At 52.0% G+C, this 10,061-nt stretch overlaps 1 protein-coding gene across 2 annotated transcripts; it reads left to right on the top strand.

Moving 5' to 3' along the window:
• The first annotated feature begins 680 nt into the window (after nt 1–680).
• Nucleotides 681–8,477, top strand: LOC125618464. 2 transcript variants are annotated; one of them, XR_007349739.1, is made up of 4 exons: nt 681–3,283; nt 6,076–6,236; nt 6,337–6,593; nt 7,004–8,477. XR_007349739.1 is itself a non-coding variant. In XM_048809261.1 (4 exons), the coding sequence occupies exons 1-4, from the start codon at nt 1,854–1,856 to the stop codon at nt 7,456–7,458; spliced, it is 897 nt and encodes a 298-aa protein (XP_048665218.1). In that variant the 5' UTR covers nt 1,393–1,853; the 3' UTR covers nt 7,459–8,477. The 2 variants fall into 2 exon arrangements, 1 of the variants encoding a protein (XP_048665218.1); XM_048809261.1 differs by having other exon boundaries at nt 1,393–1,877.
• Nucleotides 8,478–10,061: the final 1,584 nt, after the last annotated feature.

Raw genomic sequence — 10,061 nt, 5'->3', positions numbered from 1 at the left:
CCTCACAATTTAATCAGACCTATTTTAGAGATGAGGAATGTGAGTCTCAGATAATAACTTTTTTTTTTTCCCCCCAGTACTGGGGATGAAAACTAAAGGCACTTGACCACTGACTTGTGTTCATCCCCAGCCCTTTCCATTATTTTATTTTGAGACAGGGTCTAGCTAAATGATGGTCTGGAATTTGCGGATTCTCCTGCCTCAGCCTCCTGAGTAGCTGGGATTATAGGCATGGTGTCATGCCCAGCTAAACCTCCAAGATTGAGCTCCTTCTAATGCCAAGTCGAGGGCCCACTCTCCTAGTCCAGCCACATCGGTGCTGTTACAAGGGCCTGATTCTTAAATGGGGCTTCCAGAGGGAACTTCAACCGGGTTTTCTTAGGACAGAAAGAAGTGACACTCTCTCCCCTCCTTTCCTTGAAGTGGGGGGCCAGGGTGGCTCTATCTTCTTTAATCTGACAAAGGGAACTTTGCCCAGGAGGCTGGTTTTCTCCTGTCTGATCTCTAGTAGTCAAAGCGCTGTCACCAGTTCCTGGCGGTTAACCCCCTAGAGTGCCTGACGCAGTTTTGTTAAAGGAAACCACCCAAGTCTCACAGCTTGGCACGAACCTTCCTTCCGGCCAGGACAGGACGCCCCGGGGGTGGGGTGGGAACGCCACCTCCTACTTCCCCCCAGATAACCACCAACTCATGTCTGGGAATTGAGCCACCCTGGGCTTTTCCCACGTAGCTCCCTTGGGCCTCAGTGTCCTCATCTATATAATGGGGTAAAGGTAGCACCCACCTCTTTCAGGGTCTTGTCTGGGTTTTATTTTGAGAGAGGGTGTCACTAAGATGCCCAGGCTGCCCTTGAACTGCCTCAGTCTCCCCAGCTGCTGGGATTACAGGGGCACTTCAGGGTTGTTTTGAGGGAATGATGGGGGAGAAGAGTCTTAGGGTGCTCACCACGGGGATCCGCACAAAATAACAGGTGTTTGCTCCTTCTCCACTCCTAGGAGGCGGAGAGGGGAAGGCACTTGTGCGCAAGGCCGCCCGGCGGGTGCTTGCGGAGCTGGGATTCGAACCCCGTGCTGTGGGACTCCAAGCCCAGGCTCCTGCCACCTCCCGGAGCTCAGCCGCATTTCCTAGTGGGATCCTCTCCCCCCCCCCCCCGCCCCCCGCATCCTTACAGCTTTTCCACCTCGGCCTCCTCGCCGCCCGCCTGGCCTCGGCCTCCCCCTCCTCGGCCCTCGGGAGCCTCCCGGCAGCGGCCCCACGGAGCCAGCCTCCCCCGCGGCGGGGGTGGCGCGGCGGAGAACCTGCCCCCTCGCGCGCCATCACCTGGCTCGCGTCCCCCAGCGCCGCGCCGGGAACGTCCTGCGAGCTGCCGCCCCCGACCCCCGCTCCCACTGACTCTAGGACACAGTTTGATCGCAGCCCGCGGGGCTCTGAGGGCGGATCGCGTGCCTGCGGCCCTTGCAGCGCTGCGGGGAGCCGAGCCGCCCGCTAATCCCCCAGAGGGGGTCTAACCCCGTCCGCTGTCGGTTGGTCCCTTCTGAGGGCGGAGGCGGGATCTCCACCCCAGTAGCCAATGAGGAGGCTTGCGGGGGCGCTCGTTGGTTGCCATGGCAACAGAGCTGTATCTCGAGGCCTCCTCTGGGCGGAACCTCACTTTCCCAAGGCCTGCCACCCTGGGAACCGTGGCTCCGGTTTCATCGTAGGATGGAGTGGAGGTTAGAAGTTGTTCTGGTTGTTTCCCCAAGGAGAACCCAAGTCCTTAACCAACGCCCACAGCACAGAGGAGCTCCAGCATGCCAAAGATGGATGAGAGGGCTGTCTAGAGAAGGGACCTGTTAGAAGGGACCGAGAAACCCATGGCACTGCAAGGGCAGTCTTGGGTAAGACTGAGTCGGGTATTTGCTTAGCAAACAGATCAGGGCTTTCTGGCCAAGACCCACCCAGGGCAGGGTGGGAACCAAGATGAGCTGAATTGTGGGTCTTGCGCTGTCCTCTGTCCTGGACAGGAAGAGAGAACCAAGAGTTACCGCGGCCATTCCCTTGCCTCTAGGCAGCTTGCACTTGGTCTTAGGTATAGTCACATCCGTTGCTGGGCATTCATTAGCCTCATACTCTTCCCGGGAAAGAGGAAGGTGATCAGGTTCATTGTCCCCATTACACAGACAAGGAAACTGATACCAGCTGGTAAAATAGCTCACCCCTTGGGCCCTGGGGCCTGACATTGAGCAGAGCAGGGCTCTGGAGGCCTTTAATTCTCTGGTGCGGTGGCTTGTCCAGGAAACCCCTGTGCTGCCATCCTGATGTTGTCCACCCTTGCTGATGGGGCAGAGACGCCAGGACCAACAGCATCTCATGTTTAATGAGGCAGGTGAGCTGGGTCAGAGAGCCCTGCCCTTGCCTCTTCCTGGGGCCCCAAAATGAAAAATCTTCCTCCCTTGCTCCACTGGAAATTCCTGGTCCTGGGAGGCTGAGAGCCCCCAGCAGAGGTGACCGTTTCCCCCAAGTCCTAGCTGAGTCTCGGACACAGCTCTATTGTAGCGGGATGGCCGTGAGAGGCTGCTTGGTACCTCTGTGGGTCTCCTTGGCTCAGTTGTGAGCTTCTGGAAGGCAGGACCTCTTTCACTCACTGTGTTCCTGTCTCCCAGCAAAGGGCCTGTCACAAAGGGGTCTCAGAGTACCATTTTCTGCCAGGGCCTCTGCCCAATTCCACAATGAGAGTAGAGGAAGAGACCTGATGAGGAAGTTGTGAGTTCCACAGCCCGACCTACAGGCCACCACGGGCACCATTGCAGGGGTGACCCAAGGTACAGTTGGAGTCATTCACTTTCCCTGCACCAGAGAGTGGAGTGCAGAGGGGGCTTGAGCCTGAGGGCCAGGAATAGGGCCAGGAAGCCCAGCCCTGCCTGCCAACCGGCCTTGTTGGCACTGGCAACTGCCCTGCTCTGGGAGAAGCAGTCTGGTCCCAGAACCTGGAGGAGGTACATCTGCAGACAGGGCACCCCTGCTCGGCCACACCGTCCTGCTGTTCCCCGCTCCTCTGGGACTTTGCTTTGCCTCCCCCCCTGATTCAGCCACTCTTGCCCACTCTTGGGAGCCGGCCTCCCTCTCTTTCCTTTGGCAGCTCCACTTTGCTGGAATCTCACCAGCCACCCTTCCGATTTCTGCCCTGGCTTTGTGCTGCCCTGTGTATTAGTTACTCAATCCGTGTTTTCTTTAAAACAATGTTATCGTCGTTGGAACCCAGCTTTGTTCTGCGCACTAATGCTGGTGAAACCCTGGAGTTGAGGTATTTTTTCTCAATGTGCATTACATCTTATTTTAAATATTTGTTCTTTTATCACTTAAAATTATCTCGTGAATCACCATATTGGAAATCATCTTATACAATGGCTCAGGCAGGAGAGCTGGTTGGTATTATTTACTAATAATCGAGGTGTCAGGCTGGAGCTTAGTGGTGAGTACTTGCCTAGTGTATGTGAGGCCCTGGGTTCACTCCCCAACACTACCAAAAATTAAATAAATAAATAATAATAATTTAAAAATTAATAATAGCCTCACTTAAGTATGTTTTATGCCTTTTCCACACACTCATGGTCTCCTTCTCAGTGCACTGTAGGCATCCTTTGGTCTCATTTTACAAAGGAGGAAGAGAGCTAAAAAAGTAGTGTCTTGCCTGTCACCCAGTGAATTAGGACTTTAACCCTAATTCAAGGTGCTGGTGGCTCCTGACCTTGGATAATGGGAGGGAGGCAAGCGGCATTTCCCTACCTCCAATGGACCCTCGAGAACTACAGGATGGAAACCCATAGCATAGGGAGTTTGGATTAGACATGAGGGAGGACTTCCTGGCAAGAAATGTTTAGACATCAGAATGAGTGTCTGAGGAAGGGTGTGGGGTGTTCGGCTTCCGAAGTCCTCAAAACAAGATAAAGGCTTGCCCAGCTGGGATCATTTAAGTGCTGCCCGGAGGCAGGGGAATGGACTGAATGACCTCTGAGGCTTCCTCTAGCCCTAAAGATTAGTACACCCTACCATCATCAAGGTGGCCATCCTGTCCCCAAAGCACCTATTAAACAAGGAAAGGCATGTGGAGGCTCCTTTATTCTTAAAGGAATAGGGTAGCCTCGATTTGGCCCGTGGCCCTGGGAGGTTGTGGTGGGAACAGCTACAGATGCAGAGGGCTGGGGGTGGGGGCAGGAGCAGTTCAGGGGCAAGAGCAATCCCTGGCCACTGCTCTGCAGCTCAGCCCCCCAGGTCCCCAAGGCTGGGGTCCTAGGACCTTGCTCCCTGGAGCATCGCTTGAGGCTGCTTGGCTCACTGGGCAGGGAATCTGCATTTCTCCCACAATCTCCAGGGCATTCAAAATTTCCTGAGCTGGGAAGGTTGGTGCATGCTGATTTAAGTTGTTGGGTCTCTGGGGAGTGAATTCTAAGTTTTTTCTTTAAAGTCAAAGTGCTTATTTCTTAAAATAGAGCATTCTTTCCCTTTTTGACTATACAAAGATATATTTCATTTGTTCAAAAAATTCAAATAATAGGGCTGGGGTGTGACCTAGTGGTTGAGCACTTGCCTACCATGCTTGAGGCCCTGGGTTTGATACCCAGCACTGTAAAACTCAAATAATGGAAAAGGGGTAAAAATCAAAGTAAAAATTATCCCAAATTCTATTATCTAGAAAATCAGTGTTTTTTTTCTTTAGTACATTCTTCTTGATATTTTTTTTCTTGTGCTAGACTATACATAGCATAAAATTTACCATTCTAGCTATTTTTTATATTTATATAAATTCTGTCTTATAAAGGCCTCATAAATAGTGCAACAGACACCCCCCCCCCGCCCCCCGCCCCATAGGCCAGTGGGGAAGATGTTTTGGGGAAGGGCTCTTATGATACTGTTTAAATTGAAACAGAGGTAGCTAGTGCTATTTGGGATGGTAAGTTTAAGCTTGTTGAAATAAAAAAGACCACAGACCACAGGAGAATCCCAAGTTCAAGGTCAGCCTGGGCAATTTAGCAAGATCCCATTTCAAAATAAAAAAAAAAAAGGCTGGGGATGTAGCTCAGGAAGAGTGCTTGCCTATCATGTATGAGGCTCTGGGTTCAATTCTATAGTACTCCCCCCGCAAAAAAAAAAAAAAAAAAAAAAAAAAGAAAAAGAAGGAGGAGGAGGAGGAGGCAGAGGAGGAAAGAAAGAAAAGAAAAAGGAATATCGAGGGCAGGAACAGTGGCGTCGGGGAAGCCAGGCTCAACAGGGTTGTTTTGCTGAGCTTCTACCAGACCAGTCCTTAGCCGAAGATGAGCGAGGAGAGGCCAGCTATCCCTGGAGATGTGTTCTCTGTCCCCGGCCTTGGGGATGAACAAATCCAGGGGACAAGAAGGGCCAGGAAGCAGCCCGAAGAAGGGACACACAGCTGGCACTTGGGAGGGCCGGGCCCTTGGCAGGGAGAGGAAGCTGCGGGCAGCAGAGCAGGGAAGAGCCTCACCGACCTCCTCCATTAGCTTGCTCCACACAGCTTCCTTCCTCCGTCCCTGCAAAGGGCAGGAAGGCAAGGAGAGCCACCAAGTCCCCCAGAAGGATTTCAGAGGGCAGGATTTCCAGTCATGAGGCCATTGACATCCAGGTGTTGGTTTCAGAAGCATCTTGAATAAGAGCAGTGGGCATTCGGGAGAACACCCTTTTGAGGCCCTCCCAGGGACATCTGGAGGACTTCCAGGAGGAGATGAGGAATATACAGGGCAGTGGAGGGGGCAGGGTTCAGCTAACAGAGGGGAGGTGGCGGGAGGAACCAAGGTAGGGGGCTTAAGGCTGGGGATGGGGGCTGAGCCCCTCAAGGCCCTCTTGGGGTGACTCCCTCTTGGGGATGCCCTTGCAGGCTTCCCTGCTGTCTACCAGGAGCAGGGCGAGTTGCAGGGTCTCAGGTTACAATCACGAGCCCCATCAGGCTGGCCCCGGGCTGCCACCTCTTCCAAGAAGCTGACTTTTGAGGAATCTGTTGGCCTGGGAATCATGACATGCGCCTGGCTTCGGTGCTGAGTAAACGTGCACCTAACACCCCGGAGGACACTCTCTTCCTCACAGCCTGTTCTCGAGTTTATGGGCATCAGGTGGTTTGCAGAGGGCTCCACACCCAGATGTTCGCACCCTGTGAGGTCAGCTGAGAAAACAAGAGCCGCCACCACCCGGCTGGCTGCCGCTGCCCCTCTTCCTGGGAGCTGCAGGCCCGACCACCTCTACCCCAGGTTTGTCTCCTTCCTCCCACCCCCACCTCCCCGGGCAAACCCCTCTGTTTTGTCTCTGCTCTAGCCTCTCGCTTGCTCAAACTGTTGTTTATCAACACAGACCAGAACATTCTGCTGCCAGCAGAAACACACATGGAGCCGGTGCTGCCACCCCACCCCTGCCGTCAACACACTCCCACACGCTGTTTGCCGCTGTCAAAGCTGTGCTCACGCACACATTCTCAGCAGACCCTGCCAGCACAGCTGTCCCCGTGGCCCAGGCTCCATCTCAGCACATGCGTGTCCTCTGTGGGGGTTTCTCAATGCACCCAAAGCACTTGTGGACCAGGCCTGCACACACTCTTTCCTCTGACCTGGGTAAGCTACTGTGTGACCTTGGGCAATCAGCTCAACCTCTCTAGGCATCAGATACCTCACTGTAGAACAGGGATAATGATTACCTCCAGAAGGTAATTACATGTCGCCTCCTTCAGGGCTTTATAGCCTTTCTGAGGGCTTTTCCCACAGGGTCCGAGGCTTAGGTGAGAGAGCAGGCACCCAGCGCGGGTTCAGTCACAGAGCTGTGAAGGTGGCGGTGAGGATGGACTGGCCATCGGTTTTCCGTCCATCACCTGGCTGTCAGCACTGCCTCAAGTCCACAGCTTGAGCCAGGCACCTACCTGCCCGCTCCCCCATCAGTGCAGTGGGTCCAACAACCCGCAGCCCGCAGTGAAGGGCCCAGGGAGACACTGCCATGGTGTCTGGGAATTCTGTCTGTCCTGCCACAGCTGCGCGTGGAAGAAAGGCAACAGTGGCATTTGTAGCCACTTCCAGATTCCTGCTCTCCCGGGTCAGCGGCCGAGTCCGTGTTTCCGGACTGACGGGTTATGGAGCTACAATCCCACCACGAGGCCGCACTGCCATCTCAGCCACACCCAGGACCTGGCCACGCTGTGACCACCCCTTCCCTCAGGCACAGGGCCTCTTCCCAGCAGGACCCCTCCACCGTGGTGATGGCCTGACCCTCTGCTCCCTGCTTCCCCTCACGGGACAGGGCTCCCGTCCCACTCCCCAGTCCCTTCCAGGACCCTGCCTAGCAGTAGCCCTCCCGCATTGTCCCCAACGTGCCTTCCCCTTGGCCAGCAAAATAGGGCTGGTCTTTTCTATTCTGGGAAGCAGAGAGGTAGCCGCAGCAGGGTCAGAAAATCAGTGTGATTTGAGGATCGAGAGACATCTGGTCTGAGCAGGAGAGTGGGCTGCCACGGAGCAGCAGGGCCAGCGGCTGAGCACCAATCGGGCCATTCCCACGAGCGCCTACTGCCTGAGGCCTGATGGAGCTACGTGGCATAGCTGGCAGGACGAGGCTGGTCTCTGCTGAAAGTCGTGGTTTCCTCCTTTTCCATCATAGAAGAAATTCCAAGCTCTGGCCACCACTGGGAGCCCACCGGAGATCTATCTGTTGGCTCAAGAAATCCGTAGTAAATTGACTGCCCTGCACCTCGGGGACCTTGACCAAGAGTAATGTGGAAACCCACCAACCCTGTGTCTGAAGTCCCCAGAATTATAAAATATGTTAGTTAATAAGCTGTCGAGTAAAATAAGTTTGGTCGTCCACCTTCCCAAATACACCTTCAGAATGACCTGGATAGCCAGGTTTGAGTCTGGAATCCTCACATTCTTCAGAGACCCTGTGTGGAACACGGAGTGAGGGACGGGGGCTAGCCACGTGACACATGCAAGGGGGTCTCTAGGCACGAACACAAATATTTCAATCCATTCATCACTTCATGCTTTTTATTTTCTTGAAGACCAAAAGAGCTAGTGGGCAGGACGGTGCAGTGTTAAAACCTGCATTCAAGTCCCTGGCTGCCCAGAGTGAGCTAAAGTGAGCAGGTCAATTCAGTTCTTTGAAGTTCAATTCTCATCCATAAAATGGGACAAGCTGTCCTCCCTGATACTCAAACCATAAAAGACATAATCCTTGCAAAGCCCTTAGCCTGGTCCTGGAACCCAGTAATCGCTCAGTATGTATGTTGTGAGCTAGGATCGCAGTTCTGAGCTTTCCACACACAGGCAGTGATGGCATCAGAGCAGGAGGCTGTCTGCGAAACAGGCCACTCAGCTGAACAGAAGAGGCTACAGAGATAGGTTTTCCAACCTTCCCACAGCCTTGGGTTTTGGTCCAGAGGAAAACTTTTTTAAAATGTTTAAAAAGTTTAAAAGTTCTGTATTTGCAGAACGATGTGAATGCACTTAATGTCACTAAACCATACACTTTAAAAAATGTTGCACATCTGTAATCCCAAAGACTTAGGAGGCTGAGGCAGGAGGATCACAAGTTCAAGGCCAGCCTCAGAAACTCAGCTAGACCCTGTATCAAAATAAAAAATAAAAAGGGCTGAGGAGGTAGCTCAGTGGTAGAGTGACCCTGGGTTCAATTCTTAATACCAAAAAGAAAAAGGGTAAAATAGTACATTGTGTATATTTTACTACCATATTAGTTTTAGTTTTCTAGTGTTGTCATAACAAATCAATACCAAACTGGCTGGCTTAACCATCAGGAATTTATTGTCTCTTGGGCTTTCTGAAGGCTGGCGGTTCAAGGTCAAGTTATCAGCAGGAATGGTTCCGTCAAAGGACTGTGAAGGAGAACGTAGGCCTTTGGCATAGCTCTGCTGATTGCTGGTCATCTCTGGCATTATTCAGCTTTGTCAAAGCACCACCCAGATCGCTGCCTCTTTTTTTTTTTTTTTTTCCCACTTGGGGTTTCCCTGTGTGTGTGTTCTCTCCCTCTCTGTCCAAATTTCCCCCTCTTTTGAGGACACCAGTCACACTGGATTAGGGTCTACCCTACTAACCTCATTTTAAGGTTACATCTTAAGTTGCATTACATCTGCAATGACCCTGTTTTCAAATGTCACATCCCAGGGTGCTGAGGATTGGGAGTTCAATCTATGACATTTTGTAGGAGACAAAATTCAATTCATAATGACTGCAAAAAAATGTGGCTGCATTGTATGATCAGACTGAGGGGATGGGGGGGGAATTTGTAAACTTTCAGGGTTTTCCTCATCGTAGGTATTCAAACTGTTTTCTTCTTCTTCTTCCGATTCCTCTTCTGATCCAACCCAGGGCCTAGCACGTGCTAATCAAGCACTCTTCCTCACTGAACTACATCCCCAGTATTGTTCATTTTCTTTTGAGACAGGGTCTCTGGAGATCCTCCTGCCTCAGCCTGCACCACTTTTTTTGTGGGGGTGGGTACTGGGGATTGAACTCAGGGGCACTCAGCCACTGAACCACATCCCCAGCCCTACTTTATATTTTATTTAGAGACAGGGTCTCACTGAGTTGCTTAGTGCCTCACTGTTGCTGAGGCTGGCTTTGAACTCAAGATCCTCCTTCCTCAGCCTCCCAATCTGCTGGGATTACAGTGTTTCTCGGTTTGTGTTTAATCTGATGCCAAGCATCTGAAAGGGCTGGAACCGCTCAGTTTCCAACATGAGTCCTCTCCTGGCCAGGATCTAAAAGGATTTTTAATGATCAGCATTGTTTACAGACAAGAAATTAATAAACTCTAAGAGTGGTTCTCTTGGGTTGATTCAACTCTGCAGTCTACTATTTCTATCCTTAAAGTAGAGGGGAGAGTCATCTAGACCAGATAAATCCTGTATTGTCTGGATTTGCACGTGACTAGCTTGTTTATTTTTATATATTTATTTTTATGGCACTGGAGCTAGAACCAGCAAGCTGGGCAGAGCTCCAACATTGAGCCACACCCCCAGCCCAAAGAATTTATGAAGTATTTTCCCCTGGTGTATTATTGGGAAAGTTTGCAAACACATA

The sequence above is a fragment of the Marmota marmota genome, unplaced genomic scaffold (assembly GCF_001458135.2).
Source record: "Marmota marmota marmota unplaced genomic scaffold, marMar, whole genome shotgun sequence".
Classification (NCBI taxonomy): domain Eukaryota; kingdom Metazoa; phylum Chordata; class Mammalia; order Rodentia; family Sciuridae; genus Marmota; species Marmota marmota.
This window is presented reverse-complemented; position numbering and strand designations above follow the sequence as displayed.